General features: G+C 38.9%; 1 protein-coding gene across 3 annotated transcripts in view; it reads left to right on the forward strand.

Moving 5' to 3' along the window:
* The window catches only part of RBMS3 (RNA binding motif single stranded interacting protein 3), a 714,611-nt gene that overhangs the window by 455,264 nt on the left and 237,828 nt on the right, over positions 1–21,519 (forward strand). For all 3 annotated transcript variants that reach the window (XM_060022086.1, XM_060022083.1, XM_060022084.1), the window contains exon 5: positions 20,175–20,332. In XM_060022086.1, coding sequence (XP_059878069.1) covers positions 20,175–20,332 — 158 coding nt within the window. The remainder of the gene's footprint in view (positions 1–20,174; positions 20,333–21,519) is intronic.

The following is a 21,519-nucleotide window of genomic DNA, read 5'->3' on the forward strand; positions in this document are numbered from 1 at the left end:
AATAACTCAAGAAGTTACTATATGTATATAATATATGTATGTATGTGTGTGTATATATATCTATATCTCACATCTATAACACATTATTCTTTTAATTTCAGACACAGCATTTGATTTTAACACACACATATTTTTGGATTTGGGGTGGTACAGTTGTGTCATTGGTGGTAGTCTGGTGTTTTTAAAGAGCCTGGGCTCTGGAGTCACCAGCCTGGGTTTAAACCTTGACTCTGGTGTCTGTGTGGTTTTAGACCAGTCCTTTATCCACTGTTTACTCATCTGCAAAACAGTGGTGACAATAAGATCCGCCTTGAAGGCTAAATATAAGTGTTGGAGACAATGCAGGGCAGGGCTTAACACACAGCACATGCTTGATGAAAGGCAGCCATCATCACCCCTGGTACCTGCTGCTCGTCCTTCACTCTGTTCTTTTGATATTATTGTAGTTTTTGTTCAGCTTTTGCCACACACTTTCTCTTCACTTGCAGTCGGGGATCTTTTCCTCAGCTCTGCGTTGCATTAGGCTTATGTGTTCATCTCTGTAATAATCACATTTCCTCTTTTCCTGTATCCTCTGCCCCTCTCCTCACACCAAGTATCGCTAAAATATGAATTGTCAGTTACTAGCATGAAAATGAAACTGATGATAAAATCATGAGCTCCAGTTTTTTGGGTATCTCTATGGGTTGGTAGCTTTTAAATCGGAACTACCAAATTGCTGATTTTTAAAAATCTTTTAACATTTTTGTACAACGAACACAATTTGTGTACAGGAATGGGGCTGTTGACCTATTAGGACTGCAGAGAAATGTGGGGCTTGAACTCTTATAATCCTCTCACTCACCTCATGAACACAGGACATGACACTCGGGGAATTTAGTGCAGGCTTCAGAATGAAGGAGGAGAAGCAGAAAAATGATTTAGTGGCAGGGCCAGTTGATGATATCCTGTTCACATCTCTTCATTATGCCCTGTGACTTTTCTGGATCCTTGACTTGGGATATTGCCATAAGCATTTTGTATGTCTCAGGGGAAAAAAAAATCATGAAGAGTCACCCTTTTGGAAGGGACCCATTGTCATACTCAGTTAGATTCTTGTGGAAAATGGAAGCCAGGGAGAACAATCATGACTGACAGTTCTTATTATGTAATTTTGTGTACACCGATGTTTTCTGCCCTGTCTTTAGTGTAGAGAGGAAAAGATATCCTCTTCTCAGAGAAAGACAAATATCGCATGATATCACTTATATGTGGAATCTGAAAAAATGATACAAAAGAGCTTATTTACAAAACAGAAATAGACTCACAGACATAGAAAACAAACATATATATAACAAATATATATATATGTTCACTTTGCTGTACACCAGAAACATACATTGTTAATAACTATACTTCAATTTTTTTAAAAAAGATCTCCTTTTCTGATTTAAAAATTTTTTTCCTTTAGTTAAAAAAATAACATTCAATGTAAAATAATGATAATATAGAGATATCTGGGATAAAATTCTCATGAACATCTGCCCCAGAGACACACATTATCATTTTTGTTCTTATCTTTTTTTTTTTTTTTTTTTTGCGGTACGCGGGCCTCTCACTGTTGTGGCCTCTCCCGTTGCGGAGCACAGGCTCCGGACGCGCAGGCTCATCGGCCATGGCTCACGGGCCCAGCTGCTCCACGGCAAGTGGGGTCTTCCCGCTCCCGGGCACGAACCCGCGTCCCCTGCATCGGCAGGCGGACTCTCAACCACTGCGCCACCAGGGAAGGCCAAACCTTCTTATCTTTGTCCATGCACATACACGCATTCAAGTCTACATCCTTGTGTATTTCACTTATCTGTATTACATACACTTTAAAAAATAGCATTAGTTTTCTTCCCCCCCAAAGCAGACCCTGAGGCAAGAATTTGAGTGTATTTAGTTCATTTGGGAAGTGATCCTGGAAAACAGCAGTTAAGGAGTGGGGAAAATGAGATAGAGACAGGAGGAAAGTCCAACAAGGATGTTCTAACAGGCAGATTTGGGCTGTGGGCGGTCGGAGCTCCTGTTTGTTGCTAGGATACCTCCCAGGACCCAAGCACAATGCACATCAGATGAGGGGGCTATAGCATTTATTGTCAATGTCCATACCCCATTGTCTGACGTTTGCCCCCAGACTGTAAACTCCCCTGCAGCTTGGCTTGTGCCTGTGCCCGGACTAGCATCCTTCTGCAGATCTGGAAAAGGCAGAGCAGAGAAACCCTGCACATACCTTACCTGGGAGTGGCCATGGTGCCTGTGAGTGTGTACCGCGGTCGTGTGCTAATTAGATGGGCCAAGGATGCTGTGTGCACTGCCAGCACCGAGCATCATCTCCAACCCTGTCCTGCATGTTGTTCTTCAACTAGCTTTTAAAAAATTCAGCAATGGGGCTCCCCTGGTGGCGCAGTGGTTGGGAGTCCGCCTGCCGATGCAGGGGACGCGGGTTCGTGCCCCGGTCCGGGAGGGTCCCGCGTGCCGCGGAGCGGCTGGGTCCGTGGGCCGTGGCCGCTGGGCCTGCGCGTCCGGGGCCTGTGCTCCGCAGCGGGAGAGGCCGCGGCAGTGAGAGACCCGCGTACCGCAAAAAAAAAAAAAAAAAAAAAAAAAAAAAAAAATTCAGCAATGGATCTTGGATACATCCCCAAGTCAGCACATGCACACATATTTACATACCCTTTGTGTTTTATTGTTATTTATTTATATTGAAGTATACTTCATTTACAATGTTGTGTTAGTTTCAAGTGTGCAGCAAAGTGATTCAGTTATTCATATATATATATATATATATATATATATATATATATATATATTCTTTTTTCAGATTCTTTTCCATTATAAGTTATTACAAGATACGGAGTGTAGTTCATACCTTTTGTTTTTAATGGCAGCATTTCTCACTGAATGCGGGCCAGCTAATCACTTGAGTGAGAACAATGCCAGTTTTTGTCCTCATTTTACCTTGTGAACCTAGAGGTGTGCCAAGTAATCCTCCCTAAAACCAAGAGTGATTTAACTTCTAAAACAGTGCATCTCAAATTCTTCTGTACACATGAATTACCTGGGGATCTTGTTCAAATGCACATCTGATTTAGCAGGTTTGGGGTGGGGCTTGAGATGCTCCATTTATAATAAGTTCCCGAGTGACGCTGACCCGCAAACCATGCTTTGAGTTCAAGGTTTTACAACCAGATAACTTGAAGGGGACTTGTACATTGTAAAAGTACTTCTTATAAGAGTCTGGAGAATTTGCATAAAGATAACCTATTGAACTAAGAGAAGAGAGACTCTAATTTCCCACTGTGAACTTGCTTTGGACATGGTTATCATGCAGGTGCCTTGGTTCTGGTGTAGAATTTATGGTCCAATGTGTGCATTCCTTTGCTTGCAAAGAGCACAGGCTTCTCATCTGCTCAGCTCTATAAATGTGTTTGGCCAAGATGGCCTATAAGACTGGATTTGGAATATTCCAGGGTTTACATTTACACATCATCGCTACTCTTATCAGATCACAAACCTGAATGTCTTATGGACAAATCAACTTAAAGGATCCAAAAGAGAGTTTTAGACTTTTCCCTTCAAATTTGGTCCTCCATGTCTTCTGTTACAATAATGAGTAACTGTGTGGGTGAAGATACAAATCAAAACCCTGACATAATCCTTGAATCCCTTCTCAAATTCCTCATCTCCCAGTCATGAGGAAGTATGTAGAATATACCTGAAAAATGGGGTTTTTAAAGTCCACCTTTCTCCACCACCTCCACTGTCATCTCCATCACTCTCATGATCTACTGCACAAGCTTCCCAGCCTATGGGAACTCTCTCCTATGTCTTAGCTCCCCATTCTCTTAGAAACAAATTGATTTTCTCAACAAATCAGATCATGTTTTTCCCCACTTGAACACTTCAGTTCCTTCCCATTGCATATTAAGAACAAAATTCTAATTCTACTCAATATGCTGTAATAACCTACATGGGAATAAAATCTACAAAAGCGTGGATATATGTATACGTTTAACTGAATCACTTTGCTGCACAGCAGAAACTAACACAACATTGTAAATCAACTATAATATAAAGTAACTTTTTAAAAAAAGAACAAAATCCTGGTTCCCAATGCATAGACCCAGCAGGGCTACAGTGCCCTCAGAGGTCTGGGCCCTGCCTACCTTTCCAGCGTGATTTCCTGCCCCTGTCTCCTGGCTCACTGTGTCCCAGCCACACTGGCCCTTTTCCTTGTGCACAGGAAGTGCTTTCCTGCTGAGGAACTTGGCCTTTCTGCCTGCCTGGGAAATGTTTTGAATTCTATGAATTTTGTAATTTTTTTTCAGTTAATCTGATATGCACCAATCCTTTCTCTATGTAAATCTTAATCTATTTAACTGTTGTAAGTCTTAATCTGCCACTCTTTTAAAGGTTCATAAGGAAACAGTGAGGGAAAGAAAAAAAATCAAAGAAAGCCTTGATTTCTGTGCTCGTTGCCCTTCCTACCTGTCTTCTTTGATTTCTGATTTCCTCTATGCTAAAGCAGGCAGTTTTCACTGAATAGCTAATAAGTGAAATGCCATTACCTGTAAATAGATACATTTTGATTTAGTGTATTCTTTAATGTAAGCTTCTGAAATTGATCCAGTTACCTGTTCCCTCAAGTGCTTAATTTTATTTTGTTTCTCATTTACTTAAGAAGAAAACAGAGGCAGGCACCAAGTGAATGTGTATAGCAGCTTAGATGGGGAAAAGATACAGATATTACCTCTATGAAGTGTCATTTAACCCTTACTGTGATAGCCTGTGATAGCAGTATCCTTCTTTTAAATGGCGAGGAGACAGTCAAGGAAGTGAACTCACTAGTCCAGAATTATAGAGTGTGTGTGTTTGCATGTGCATGTGTGTGTGTGTGTATACACATAAACTTATATGTAATATAATATGTAACTGCTTCTGGATTTGAAACTAGATCAGCCTTGGAAATCCCTGGTGGTGTTTCATTATATTGGCATCTTTCTCACTGGAGTTTGTGGAAATATTTTTAGGTCTTCATGACTTTCCTGTGAGAATTTATAAATTTGGGACTTTCCATTCTATGATAATCTTTGAAATGATTATGAAAGCATATTTGAGGTCATCTGGTTGACCAGCTGATGTCACTGCCTGTGTCTGTGTTTGTGTCTATAATCGCATGGTGCCAAGGAGACCTACTGTCACTGTCTGGGGCTAATGAGGAGAAAACAAGGCAGACATAACAAGTAAATGATGCTTTTAGGCCAAATGAAAGCAGTTAGCCTGGCAAGCTGTGCTCAGATGAAGGTTTCATAGCAATTCAAATAGAGAAATTGACGGGAGAATCAGAATGTCACATGGCAAAAATAACATAGCCCATGAAATTCAAAAATACCTGCTGCAGTCAGTAGCATGTTCATATGGCAAGTGGCAAGTTAGATTTGGCAAAATGACATCCTCCATGATATCACATTAATATTTTAATTGGAGTGGTTATGCAACTTTCCTTTTATGCAATTTTAAAGTGCACTTGGTTTACTAGTTGTATTGGAGCTATAAACGGAGGTATATCAATATACCTCATTGATTAAATGTTTGCACATATTTAAGTTCTCCTTAATAAATATAATCAAATCAACACTGGGAGTCTATTAGGTATATTCATATAAACTATAGAATGATATAGTGATAGATATAGAATGATATAGTGATAGATATGTAATGACAGGATTTTTTACACCCCCCCCCCCCACACACACAAACACACACATATATAATTGTTTTTTCCACTTTAAAGGGGTTGATACCAGGGTATCTCAAGTTTGGCATGACAGATACTGTCTTTCACAGACCATTCTTTGTTGCGGAGGGCTTTCGTCTGTATGATGGGATACCAATATCAGCTTCCTCACTGCAGTTGTGGCAAATAAAAATGTTTCCAGATATTGCCAGATGTCTCCTGACGGGCAACATTGCCTCATTTCAGAATCAGTGATCCATGCATTACTCATCTACAGTGACCACTGCCTTGTCCCATGCTGTGTCTGAGGTTACAAACTCTCAACAGCATCGACTTCGTGTCTGCGAATGAGGGAAGGGTCCTGATGGTGCATATGTGGGCTACACTATGGGGAGGAAACCTACCAGGGTCATGGAGAGATGGCGGTGTTGGCAAAGAATTACGTCTGCCTTGAAAGAGATTTTATCTAGCTCTTCTTTTATGCTCTATTGTTTCTAGATTCTTGAGATCCAGTTTGAATCTCCATCTTCATTCTCTCTGTTCAATCACCTAGGCAAACATTTTACAAAATCCTTTTCTTGGAGACCAGGAGCTAGGAGTATACATGTGAGCCAAACAGATGCGCACTGTACAGGGTGTTGTTAATTATAAGAATCACATTGTATTAGGGGAAACAAATGCTGAATTCCACATTTTTTGTTCTTTCTATCTTCAGGGAGTGTAGTTTGAATGCAAGACAAAGAATGTATACTGTCTTATATTTCTTTTGTAAGGTGAAGTACTTATGATAGATATTTATTTTTTTGGATTTTAGCTATCAAGATTAATAGCTTGTTTATTTTATTTTTACAGCTGCTTAACTTTCATTTTCAAATAATTTAAAAGTTACCAAAAAAAAAAAATTGCAAAAGTCGCATAACACCTTCCACCCAGATTTTCCACATATTAAACATTTTCCACATTTGCTGTATCATTTTCTCTATAAGTATATACATAATAATATTATTATTCTAAAATATTTGAGACAAAGTTACAGTTGTGATGCCCTGATATCCTTAAATACTTCAGTTGTACTTCCTAATGACAAGAACATTCATACACAGTAAAATGATCAAAATCAGAAAATTAACCTCAGTACACTAAAAATGTCTAATCTAACGTCCCACTAATGTCCTTTATAATAAGCAAGCATTTTATCAGGGCAGGAGCTAGGATTCAATCCAGCATCAGTCCCTACATGGATTTGTCACGTTTCTTTAGTGTCCTTCAACCTATCGTACTTCTTCAGTATTTCTTCATCATTTCTTCTTTTTTTTTTTTGCGGTACGCGGACCTCTCACTGTTGCGGCCTCTCCCGTTGCGGAGCACAGGCTCCGGACGCGCGGGCTCAGTGGCCATGGCTCACGGGCCCAGCCGCTCTGCGGCATGTGGGATCTTCCCGGACCGGAGCACGAACCCGCGTCCCCTGAATCGACAGGCGGACTCCCAACCACTGCACCACCAGGGAAACCCCCATTTCTTCATTTTTGAAGATTAAAGGCCAATTATTGTACATTGAATGTCCCTCAACTTGGGGCTGTCTGATGTTTTCCAATGAGTGGGTTCAACTTTTCACTATTAGAAGGAAGGCTACAGAACAGTCCTGTCCTTCTGGTGCATCGCACAGGGGGCGGAGTGGGCGGGACCTGATGTCTACCTGCTTCATGCTGGTGATGTGACTGATCAAAAGATGTGGTCAGCAAGGTATCTCCATGGAAAAGTTACTATTTTCCTCTTGTAATTAGTAACCTTTTGGGGAAAATTCTTTGAGACTATGTACAGTTCCTAGTTCTCATCAAATTTTCACTCACGTGTTTTGACACATACACTGATCGTTCTTGTGTAAGTCAGTTATTACTATTATTGTTACCAAGTAGTGATTTTGGGGTTTTTTTGCGGTACGCGGGCCTCTCACTGTTGTGGCCTCTCCCGTTGCGGAGCACAGGCTCCGGACGCGCAGGTTCAGCGGCCATGGCTCACGGGTCCAGCCGCTCCGCGGCATGTGGGATCTTCCCAGACCGGAGCACGAACCTGCGTCCCCTGAATCGGCAGGCGGACTCCCAACCACTGTGCCACCAGGGAAGCCCCCTAAGTAGTGATTTTGTAATTCCAACATTCCTTCCACAGTTTTAGTTTGCATCCTACTTTAAAGATACCTCATTTATTTAGTTAATCACTTACATAAGAAGAGTTTCATGGAAGCAACCAAAATGTCCATCAACGGATGAATGGATAAGGAAGATGTGGTATGTATATGCAATAGAGCAATGGAGTATGACTCAGCCATAGAAAAGAATGAAATCATGCCATTTGCAGCAACATAGATGGGCCTAGAGATGATCATACTAAGTGAAGTAAGCCAGTCAAAGAAAGACAAGTATCATATGATACTGCTTGTATGTGGAATCTAAAAAAAAATGATGCAAATGAACTTATATCCAAAACAGAAATAGACCCACAGACACAGAAAACAAACTTATGGTTAACAAAGGGGAAAGAGGGAGGGATAAATTGGGAGTCTGGGATTAACAGATACACACTACTAGATATAAAATAGATAACCAATAATGACCTACTGTATAGCACAGGGGACTCTACTCAATACTCTGTAATAACCTACATAGGAAAAGAATCTGAAAAAGAATATTTATGTGTGTGTGTGTGTGTGTGTGTGTGTGTGTATCCCTAACCCTAACCCTAACTGTTATATATATCTGAATCACTTTGCTCTACACCTGAAACTAACACAACATTGTAAATCAACTATACTTCAATTAAAAAAAGAGTCTCATAGATTCTTATTTTATGGGTTAAATCCTAACATTTTGAATATTTATTCCAGAATGTTTTAAAGAGAGCTCTGACAAGGTAAAGATAAATGGTGGCCATAAACTTGCTACTCTTTTCTGTCCTCTTGCACGCACCGTATGAGCTAACTTTGCAGTCCTATTCAGGTGTTAGGGTCATCCAGCAGAAGCAGCCACTGCCTCAAAGGGTGGCTGACAGTTCTGCCTCAGTGATTCATTGAAGTGGGGCTGGAGGAGCACAAGTCACTTTCTCCTTGGAAGCCTGGAGCACGTTATTGTTCTTAACTGGGCTGAGAATGCCAGTGACTCTAAAGCTGGGGGAAAAAGACGCTTAATGAGTTTCAGCATGTTAATGTACTGCAGGTTCCCAATTGTATGAATTTAAGGAGCTTAGCAATTTGGTATCTTCTGAATAATAGCATTTATTTTATACTCTAAATACTCCTGGGGAAGTCTGAATAACACTGCAACTTCTTTGGTGTAATAGCTTTGGTGGGCTAATTGACTTCAACCATGGGATTGCTCCTTACAAAAAAAAACAACAGCCACAGTTTTGATTAATGAGCCTAGTAATAAATCATTAATCTTTTTAGCTCATAAATGATAGGAACAGTGCTCTGCAATATATTTCTAGATTTCCCCCCTGCAATATATTTCTAGATTCTCCTTGCTGATCCAATGGCCACATTTTAAGGATCTTATCATCAGTTTAATATGTCCACCTCCATGTAATTTAATATAATATCTAGTAAGTGTGCACCTATGAGGAATGCAATGGGACAGATTCTAAATAGCAATAATCAGGACTTCCCTGGCAGTCCAGTGGTTAAGACTTGGCCATACAATGTAGGAGGTGCAGGTTCGATCCCTGGTCAGGGAGCTAAGATCCCATATGCCTCGGGGCCAAAGAAACACAAAAACATAAAACAGAAGCAATATTGTAACAAATTCAATAAAGACTTTAAAAATGGTCCACATTAAAAAATCTAAAATAAATAAATAAATAGCAATAATTGCTCTTTTATGAACATGACTTACATTTAGTTAGTAACTGTCCTTCTACAATGTCCTAAATTTCTTTATTTCTATAATTACTCATAATTATAGAAAGGATAATGAGTTACTGAGCTTCTCCTATGTGTCTGGAACGCCACTAAATTTTTAATATATTGTGTCATTCAATATATTAAATGTGTCATTCCCTCTTTACAGTTCAGGAAATTTGCTGAGAAATGATAGCTAGTTAATGTCATAGAACTGGTAAATGCCAGAGTCAACATGTCACTATCTTTTACAGATTATTCCTACCCAACATTTTCTGGAGGTTTATAAATAAATTTGTTTTTCTTTTTGTTAAAATTGAAATATATAAATAGTTGAACCCACATTGAAAATTTTGGTTGTCTTAAGGCTTAATATATCCTAGGGGGTTATATATTTCAAGAATTAATTTTTGTGTTCATAACATAGCTGAGACACCATTTAGAAATAATTTAGACTGTCTAATCACCACATTGAAGAAAATAGAATTTCAAGTTATGGACAGTAAGAGCATAGGAGGCAGATGTCTACATCCTTGCCTGCACTAATGTGTTTGCTAATGAGAAATAGCTTTTATTGGTGAAATTTAGCTGTAAACTAGCCACAAGGCCGAACTCTCTGTGGCAGGTGAGAATCATGGCCCATCATGTCTCTGTTGTCAGGATTTAGCTCAGTGGCTGGTATAGACTAGAGGATTAAATGTTTGATGAGTGAGTGAATGAATGGTCAGTAGTATAAAAAATAAGAGGATAATCCATTTAGTAAAGTAGCTTGAGTCAAGATATGTAAATCCACAAGTGGCTTTGACTGGGATCAGTATTGTGACCCTGTGGGCCCCCAGTTGCTCAGGTGTGCTGGCAAAGAGCCCAGGACTCCTGTAAACAGAACTGGGGGAAAATGGAGATGCATGCATGCTTTTCTCATCTATCTTCCAGGAAGTCCTGGTGACATAATTTAACTCGATGTTGAGTCACATTAAGAATAAAACTTATCTCTTTCCTACTGGTGAGTTTTAAGAAAATCGCAATTAATATATATGCCAAATAAAAGCTGGCATTGATGATGGAAGTTATGCTTTTCAAAGGTAAAGTGGTTTATCTCATTTGAACATCTACAACGTACTGTGCACCTCTTGTTTGCTATTTCTCTACCAAGGTCATGATGTTAATACCAGAAATGCAAGAAGTGAAGCAAACTGGTAGCACCCAGTTGGCTTCCTTCTCCCACCGGCTTCATTCTTGCATCGATAGATCAGTTTTCATGGTGGTAATCAAACACACATGCACAAACGCACACACACATACATTTTCTCCAAGCTAATGTTAAGGATCGTAGGCCACCACATGTTCTGCAGCCTTTTCCAGCTCTTTTCAGAAAGGCTAGGATTAAATAAACCTAGGATATGCCATCCGTCACTTAGACTGACAGGATTTAAATGTATAGCTGAATTTGTTTTCTAAAAAATGGTGCTGGTGTAGATCTGACTGTGTCCTCTTTCTCTATTCCACGTGAAATATGCATGGCTTTACAAAGCCAGTTTCCTGTGAAATTGACATTGGACAATTTAGGAATAAAAGTGGGTTTAAGCAAAACAGCAATGCAACTTCATGTATAAAGCTGTAATTTTTCACTTTCTGTATATGCAGCATATACGTTTTAAATGTATCCATATGTAATAGAGGTTAGAGGAAAACTAGCCAGGTGTGTTTTTCTTAGCAACTTGAGAAATTTTTATTGTGCCAGCCTTGAAAACAAAACTTAACTTTGGGTCTTTTGTGAACTCATTCCCTCAGTAGGATGAAGGGATTTCCATTCTTCGAAAGGTGAATTGTGCTTCCAAGTAGGTTTACACGCTGAACACCTGTAGGAATCCAGCCACTGTTGGCTCCTTCCCCTTGATCTATCAGAAAAAGTTGTGAGCCAGCCATTAAACACACTGTGTTATGTTGAAATCTCAGGTCTCCGAATCAAATAGATCAGGATTTGAATTCTCATTGGATTTAACAGCTGTGTGACCTTGGACGATTGCATATCTTCTTATAACCTCAGCTTTGTCACATGTAAAATAAGGACATTAACCATATCTATCTCAAGGGCTGTTTTAAGGAATAGAACCATAATGAATTTAAATAATTTTAAAGCCTTGTGTGTGACACACAGTAAGCTTAAAATAAATATTAGATAATATTGTACCATACAGTGCTAATAATGAGTCCTATATAACAACAAGTAAGTTATATGACTTGATAATAATATTACTCCTATGTAGCAATGAATATTTTAGTATGACTATGTCCCGTGCAATACTTGGGACATACTTACGTTACCAAGTCCAAGCTCGTACTGCTCACCTCAGGACAGGCCAATAAATCGAGATGAGTTGTTGGAGTAAAGAATAGTGACTTTATTTGGAAAGTCAGGGGAATGAGAAGACGGTGCACTTGTGTCCCAAAGAACCATCCCTGAGTTAGAGTTCAGGCTTCTTTTATCCTAAAAGGGGACGGGGTGTGGTTGGTTGTCGCAAACTTCTTGGTGCCGGAATCTTTTGCTCTTGCTGCTATTCAAGTTGATCTGGTCATGATATTCCTGTAAACCTCCAGTAAAACAAAGGTAATTCTCTGTTCTGCAACTTTTTATCTCTGTATGAATGGAAAGTGTTAGAACTTTAAAGGTCAGAACCTTAAGAATGGACTATCCTGTATATATCAGGCTACAGGTAACATTTTTAACTTGTAGCAAAAGCAATAGCATACAAAGGTCAAAGTAAAAGAAACAGATCCAATATGGAGTCTTGATTTGTTCTTCACTATTACACTTATACTAAAAAATTTCTTGTGGTTTCACACAGAAATTCAAATTTAACAGGATGCCCTGTATTTTATCAGGCTGCCTTACTCTCAAGGGACATAGTGTTTGCCACCCAAGTTCTATTGCACAACTCCAGGAGTTACCATTGGTGCTGGGCTCTGGGGTATCATTGACATAGAACACAATGGGAATGGTTGCCCTTGAGTGGAATTCTTTGTCCCTAATACCTTTATACCTCGCTCAGTGACACATTTGTGTGTGTTCCCAATATGCCTGTGAGCCTCAGCAAGTCTATGCTGTCATATTCTGGGCAGAAGACACGGAAATGGTTTGCATCTGTTCTGTCTTTGTATGTGTTGTGATGATTATTCCAGAAGAAGTCAATAGGGTGCCATAGCAAATGTATGGCCATGCTCATGCCGTTTCCAGAATTCCAGTTGTTTGAGGGAGAATTGGGGTCATTGTCAACGAATCAAGTGACAACTTTGTATTCCAGAGCTCATGGCAGGGAGACCCCCTTCGGAGAGGTGAATGAGACTGAGGAAAGGGGATGAGAATTGTTTACAATATTGAGTTTGTTTCTCTATAGTTTTGTTTCCTGTTCGCACTTTTGACCATCAGGACCCTGAGTACAAAACCATATGTCTTTGTGATATAGCAGTACATTACGATAAAACTATAGAGAGATCTCAATATTGTAAAATGTTAATTTAGCATTTTCTCACAGGAGAAACCATCCCATCAGGTGATACTGGGCTGAGCTCATGAGGTCATATGGAGGGAGAAGTCAAGGAGAGCCAGGATCCCACCTGGCCACCTGGCCCAGGACCACAGGTAACTCTAATTCAGTCATGGAGACTCAAGGGGTTCATAACACTTCACTGCTCATCTCAACCCAAGGGCTGCTTTAAGCCAGCCCTGCCTTAAAGAATAACATACACAACCCAGTGTTCAGGTTGTCCTGAGCACTAGAAACAGTTTTCTCTTTCTTTGCTGAGTGTGTTATACAGAATTAACCCCCCCTCCCCGATTAAACTTGGGGATGAGAATGCCAGTTGCCAATGCTGTGCTTACATGGAATCTGAAACAATGAAATCCTTCTTTTAAAACATGTGTTCCTTAGGAAGTTGTTCTTATTGGTTATTATTTTAGGGAAATTGTTCTTATTGGTGCCGTGGGAGGAAAAACTGGTAGAGGCTCTCCTCTGACTCCATCAATATGTGAAATCAGGGGAAGAGAAATCACCTTCTTGCTTTTAGCGGAGGGAGAAGACAGTTGAAAACAGAGGGCACCCCCTTCATTGCTTAGCCAATAAGACAGAGGACACACTTGTTGGGCACCATTTAGGGGTGAAAGCCTACCTCTTGGCAGTCTTTCTTTATTTTCCCTCTAATGGTCTTTAATGTATTACCTCAAATGAATGCTTCTAGAGCCCCCATCGTAAGGGAAGGCTGTGGCTCTCCCTTTTTACCCGGTCCAAGGCCGTGACTTTGTAGCTAGGGAACACAGAGGTCCAACTGTGAAGGTCAGAGCTGAGCATATGCCCATATATATTTATGGCAAAACAGATTTGAAAAAAATTAACACACTGTATTAGTTAGGGTTCTCCAGAGAAACAACCAGTAAGGGGTGTGTGTGTGTGTGTGTGTGTGTGTGTGTGTGTGTATGAAGAGCTTCATTTCCTGGAATCTGCCAGATTATGCAGGCTGACAAGTCCCAAGATCTGAGGTCAGCAAACTAGAGACCAAAGAAGAACCAGTGTTTCAGTTTGAGTCCAAAGGCAGGAAAGAAACAACGCCCCAGCTTGAAGGCCGTCAAGTTTAACTCAGGGGAGGATCAGCCTTTTTCAGATCTTCAACTGACTGGATGAGGCCCACTCACATTAGAGAGGGCAATCTATTTTACTCAGTCAATGGATGAGTTTAAATGTTAAAGTCATCCAGGAAACACCCTCACAGGTAGATCCAGTATAATGCTTGACCAGCATCCTGAGCATCCTGGGGCTCAGTCCAGGTGGCAAATAAAATTAATCACCACACACGTGTGTGGTACTAAAGCAAGTATGTCCAGAATGGCCGGCTTCCTCCAGATCTCACCTAGAGGAGCTGTAACTCCTAGAGCCATGCAACAAGCGTGCTGATGATGTTACTAGAAGAGTAAGAGCATCTGTGTACAAAGTTAGTGTTCAACTAATTCTAAAACCTCCGATGCCTTTAGGGCAGCTTATTAATGCAGGAGGCTCCAACTCCCTGCTTCTGTTTTGGGGGAGAAGTCAAACATTTCATTTTTATTATTATTTATTTATTATTATTAATTTTTAAATTGCTACAGCATTTAAAATAGGCTATCCCATTAAAAAACAATTGTGCCTTTGTCTCCCCATTGATTTTTCTTTCTACTGGTGATATCCATGGACTAGCAGTATTTATAGGCAATCCCCAGAGTTGGCGTACTGTAGTAGAAAGGGTCAAGAGTCAAAAAATATCACTTCTGATGTCATTTATTCACTTACTCGCCATGGGATTTTTGTATCCCTCTTAAGATCTTAGAACCAATCTTCTCAATGGTAGAGGGGGTTTATAACTCTTGCCCTATCTACTGCCTAGAGTTATTATAAAGGGCCATACAAAATAAAATAAATGTCCCTGAAACACCTTAAGTACTGTAAAATTCTGCTGCATGTAACGAAATATTATTATCTTCAGTCTATATGAACATCCCCTTCAATTTGTTTTTAAAGTATTACAGTCAAGAGGTTGCTTTAGAGTTGTTACAAACATCTTCAGGATATTTCAGGATATTTTGTCACCACTGCTCAGGACAATTCATCTTGAGACAGCTTTGTCCACCTAACAGTTAAAAGTGACTATAAATTGATTACCATAATTTTGTGATTTAATAAAAACTTGATAGTATGTAAAGTAGGCAAAAACTAATAACTTAGAAAGACCCATAGTGTAATATATTATCGTGGAAAAAAATAGGAACTAGTCCCCTAAAACAGTGTTAAAATTTGGTCCACCAAATGGTACAAGGAAATACATACAGAAATACAGAGTAAGCATTTAAAACCTTTTATAACAAGTTCACATTAGCATGACATTTAATCCAAATGTAATTTTGGTTTGTTTAATGTAGTCATAAAAAATTGCAACTTGCATTTTGTATGTCTCTTAATTTTTTCTATTAACTTTGAAAAATGTAAATATTTTGCAAATGTTGGTTTGTGACAGATTGGAAATAAAAATGGTCCCCACCACAGGTGGCTTGAGAAACATTGCTCTAAAATTCCTAATGCCAATAACTACTTCCTGAATATTTAAATATAATTTCATCAAGCATGAGTGTTGTCAGATTGAGTGTTGAAGTCTTCTTCAAAGGTAGTTACCTTTTCCAGAATCATGTATATATAATAGTCATAATGTGTATCCAAAAAACACAGCCCCAGACATAACCTTTGATCTATATGTGAGCAATAATTTTGCCCTCCATTTGTATTCATTTGCTAAGCTTCCTTGAAATGTTCTGACATTGTCTTCAACTGTAATAAAGCAAATGAGTACCAATAAACCTAACACTAAAAATCTGAGAAAAATGAAGTCATTTCAGGAAAAAGAATTTTTATATTCTTACGTAAAATGACAAGGGCTCTGCTCCCATTAACGTTGGAGAGGGTACCATTCTAATTTTTTCACAATCTTTTGACAAAACTAAATAGTAAATCAAGAAATCCCCATACAGATGAAAAGATACAGAAACAGAGCAAAATGGAGGAGTTACTTATGGTGAGATGGTCAATTAAATGTAATAGATGTATGAATTGTAGTCATATACTTTTACAGACTAGCATACACTGCAGAGTATTCACTCAGTTGATGATGTGTGAAATGCTGACTAAGGCTAGGAATCGTTTTTTTTTGTGGCCTTTCCTCTGTAACTAAAGCTACTTCATGAATAAGCAAAAGTGAATAAAATAAGGGATTCAGAGATATTTATTCTTGTATGTGCAAATATTCCTTTGAACCACAATTTGCCATCTGTTATTCATTGATGTTTAGGAGGAAAGGCAGTGTTAAGAACTGGGAAGGACATTGGATCAGCTATGAAAGGATATGGGTTCTATCTCTAGCCTGTTACTATTTAGCTGAGTGGCCTTGAGTAAGTCATAAGCACTATTTTAGCTTGTTTTCGTTTTTGTTTTTGCCATCTGTTAAATATCAGATTGGACAAGATGCTCCTTTAGGTCCATTCTGGAGCTAAATGATCATGAAAATTTAAGTTAGAAAACAAAAAGATTTCAAAAAGATTCTAGATTGCAGGTATCACATGAGTTATTTTTCTGCAGATTTAAAAGGCACATTCTTTTAGGTTCATAGTGCCAAAGAACCTTTTGAAAGAGCCCATCTATTTACATAAATGTGGTACATAGATATAAAACTGAAAATAAAAATATAAATGCATATATTATTTTAAAGTTCATTCTATGCAGAAATTAAATTCTGTTGTCATCAACGAATATGTTCAAGACTCATATTGTATTTCAAAGGAGAGAATTACTTAATGAATAACACTGCCCAAATGCTGTATTCTTCCTGTAAATACAAATTAAGGAATGACACTCTCCAATTCTGTACTGTCTCTGTGAATACAGATTAAGGAGTTGGCCTTGCTGTTTGAATTTGGATTCAGAAAATAGCTACTGGGCAATCTCTTGTGTATTAAGCTCCGTATGTTAATTACACACCATTTTGAGAAGTTGCAGTGCATTCTATACTTGCAGAATTTGGAAATGGATTTGAATCAGGATATACTGGTGTACTGCTACTTAGATCTGTACACTATGCTTCACTAGTGGGATTAGTTGCTTATGGTTGTTTAGCCTCATTAAGGATGAAGGTATACAGAATGTTGGGCAAATGCCAGCCCATTCATGGGACTGCCATGTTCTGCAGCCCACTCTCTGGGTTAAGCAGGAACTCCCACTGGAACTTGGGTTGATCTAGGGTATAAACTCCAGAAATCACATCATAGGAAAGTTTTTCTTCTCTCAACTCTTTCTCAATTCTGATTCTTCACAGGAAAAAGACTCTGTCTGGTCCTAGTGTGCTTAATACCTCTCTTAATTATGAATCTCATTTGTTACTAAGAGAGAGTCAACCACCAGGGTCACAATCTTCTGTGAACAAACAGTATCTAATATAATTTAATCATGTGAATTTGTTGCCGATTTTGATAGTAACCTACTTATGCCAAGTGATACTGGCTTTTTAGCTATGGTAGCAACATACTGTTATCTTTTTCAATGGATTTGCTTAAGCCCAAAGATATTTAGATTTAAAGAAAACTTTTAAGGATTTCCCTGGTGGCACAGTGGTTAAAAATCCACCTGCCAGTGCAGGGGACACAGTTAGATCACTGGTCCGGGAAGATCCCACATGCCATGGAGCAACTAAGCCCATGTACTCAGAAGAACTACTGATCCTGTGCTCTAGAGCCCACACACCACAACTACTGAAGCCCACCCACCTACAGCCCATGCTCCGCAACAAGAGAAGCCACCACATTGAGAAGCCCATACACCACAACAAAGAGTAGCCCCCACTCGCTGCAACTAGAGAAAACCTGCACGCAGCAACAAAGACCCAACATAGCCAAAATAAATAAAAATTAATTAATACAAAAGAAAACTTTTAAGTAAATAACCTTATAGTACATGGCTGGCAAATTTTCTAAGATGATATGTGAATGATTGAAGCTTTGGAAACATTGGCCTACTGGAAAAATACACTGAGATGGAAGATAGAAAATCTGACTAAATTTAATTTGAACCCTGTCACTAATTATTGGATTGTCCTCGGGTGAGATGATGAATTTTTCATGCCTCCATTTCCTCATTATCCAATAAGTATGATGATATTTGCCTAACTACCTTTGGAATGATGATGTGAAGATTAAAATTAAAGGATAAGTAGTAAAATAATATAAAGTCAAAAGTCATATATACGTAGATTTGTTATTATGTATCTGAAACACCACTTTTTTTTTTCTTTTAGGTTTTTTTTCTTTTTTCATCACCCCAGCAGTTGGGCGGGGGATCACATCCACTTAGGAAAAAAATAATATCATCTCTGTTTTCTCTCTAGGATCATGCCATTAATTAGCGGGGTGTGTGTGTGTGTGTGTGTGTGTGTGTGTGTGTGTGTGTGTATGTCTGTGTGTGTGTATGTCTGTGTGTGTGTGTGTGAGAGAGAGACTACAGTTGTACAGTTCCTACATATACACTATTCCCAAATACTAAAGCTGTTATCTTTTCCTGATTGATTACCTGTTTATTTGCACTGTTTTTCCTGGTGATCAAAAAGTTTGAAAACTAAACTATGTTTCAAAAAGAACCTAATAATAGATCTTATTCATCTCAAAACTTAATAAAAATATTATGGCCTGTCTGAATATTTAGAGCTATTAAAAGTAATGGAGCTTAGTTTCATGCCAAAACTATTTCTTGATCTGTAATAATATTTGGAATTTTGTTTATTGTATTTTTCGTTTTGCTTAAAACCTCAAATTTGCTACAGAATATATCATCTCTGCACAAAAGATATTTTACTATTACATAATGTCATTTCCTATAGACTTCAGAGTTGCTTTTTCCAATTTAATCATGTTTCTTCTTGAAGTTAAAGTTGTTGTGTTGGTTAAAATATAATAGTTCATTTAAATATGGGATCTATTTTGATATTAATGATCAATCATGTCAGGCTTTTGTCTGTGCTTTATTTTGAGACATGCGTACAACTAAGTTCCAACTTATTAATTCATTGTGTGAAATAGAAGATATTCACACACTTAGAAATAATGCTAGCAGTTGTTGTTTGGTTTCCCATTCTATTAAGCAAAGCTTATTTAAGCACTACTGCTTCATAATCTCATTCATAGATAAATATTTAACTGTGGTCTATGGAAGTGATTGCCAAACTTGAGCGGTCATCAGACTCACCTGGAGGGCTTGTCAAAACACAGATCACTTGGCCCACCCTCAAGTTTCTGATTCCAAGGTGGGGCCTAAGAATTTGCATTTCTAGAAAGTTCCCCATTGATGCTGAGGCTGATGATAAATGCTGTCCTAGGACCACACTTCTTTTCTCCCCATTGGTGCAGTGGAAGGCACTATAGCAAGACAGGGAAGCCCATGGACTTTGGTGATACCCCCAGGTTTTAGCCCTGGCTTTGACACTTAAGAGCTGTATAACTTAGACCAAGTTAGGGATCAATTTTGTCCACTGTAAAGTAGTAACAATTATATGTACTGGAAATATTGAATGAAATAATGTATATCAAGTGTTTAAAGCAATGCCTAGCATGTTATGAACACTCACTAAATGCAACATTAGTAACTGGTGGTGACAGTAGTTAGAGTGGTAATAGAACCACTAGTTATGGTCATAGAATATACATACTTACCTTAGTTCAACTGCAATAAAAGTTTATTAGACTTTTCTAAGGAAGGCTAGACAGAAAGTTTGATTTTCACTGATGACATTGCTTCTATGAGAAGCATTCTGGCAAGAAGGAATTCAGTGAAAAGAAATACCACCCTTACTGAAAGAACTTCCAAGAGCATGCTAGAGATTGGAATCTAGATGGCAGTGTAAGCAAAATGTATAAATTTCTGCAGTGTTTCTCAATATTCAGAACTTACTGCATGTGTTTCTTTTTTCCCTTAGCAACAAGAGCAAGACCCAACAAACCTATATATCTCAAATCTCCCCATTTCTATGGATGAACAGGAGCTTGAGACTATGCTGAAACCATTTGGACATGTCATTTCCACAAGGATACTAAGAGATGCTAATGGAGTCAGCAGAGGCGTTGGCTTTGCCAGGTAAAACACCTGCTCTTTCCTTGTATTCCCTTTAATTCCATCCCTTTCTAGCACTACAAGAGTGCTGGAATATAGAATATTCAAAGAAAAGTAGCTTATCAAACTGACTGTATCTTTGCTTTGAGTCAGAGAATTCCAGTGTAACTAGAAATATGTTGTTCTTGCTAAAATCCGTACATAGAATGTTTATATCTGTCTCAAGTCGTAATGGTATGCATAACCCCTTCCCAGTCCTCTCTATGCCTGTAGATCAACAAAATCAGATGCCGTCAGTTTCTACTAGGGATAATAAATGCCCAGCACCCCAGAGCTAAAGACCCCATGGGGTGAACAAAGCGTCCACATGTTTCAGCATTGATTTCTAAAGAGCAAGATGGTAGAATTTCTCAGTCAGTGGAAGAGAGAAGAGAGGAAAGATTTCGAGAAACAGGAACTGTTGGGTAGTCTCAAGGAACTCAGAAATCTAAGGGGAGGTGAAGAGGGCATTTGCATTTAAGAGGCCGTGGCTGTGTGTTTTTGATGTTTTAAACAAAACAGAAAAGAACAAATTGCACTTTTCTCATTGTTGGAAAAAGATGAGTAGTTTTCTTTTTAACTTTAAGAGAATGTTTACAAAAGAGGATCTCAGCCAGGAATGGAGTTAAAATGGTGGTACCTGCTGTGCTTTCATGAAGAAACAAAGTTAAGGAAACTACAGGGAAACTGAAACTGCTCAATAACAAAGAAGAAAAGGAAAAGCTGTGTCTCCACGTTTGGGTGTGTTTATGCGTCTTGAGGTCTTGAGCGGACTCAACATGAATGAATGGATGGATGTTAATGTCATCTGGAAGGCAGCCCCTTGCAGGCAGGTGTTTCCCCCTATGGGGAACCCTGCCATCATTGGAAAAACCATCCCAAACCAATCTCCGTGAACCCACTTGGAAAGATATGAAAATGCATTGATTAACTGATCTCTAACTTGACTTCCTTGAGGTCATGGACCATGTCTTAAAATTCTTCTTATTCCCCACAATGTTCTACACATACTAGACGGGGAGACCTATGCAGGATACAGGTCTGAAGATTTGAAGAGAAGTCAGCAGAATGAAAAACATCTCCCAGAGTTGAACGCATGCATGAGGCATTCAAGTTTTCAGAACATTGTTAACTGTTGATCGTCATGGTCAAGGCAGAGCTAATTGCAACAC

Source organism: Delphinus delphis, chromosome 10, assembly GCF_949987515.2.
Source record: "Delphinus delphis chromosome 10, mDelDel1.2, whole genome shotgun sequence".
NCBI classification, from domain to species: domain Eukaryota; kingdom Metazoa; phylum Chordata; class Mammalia; order Artiodactyla; family Delphinidae; genus Delphinus; species Delphinus delphis.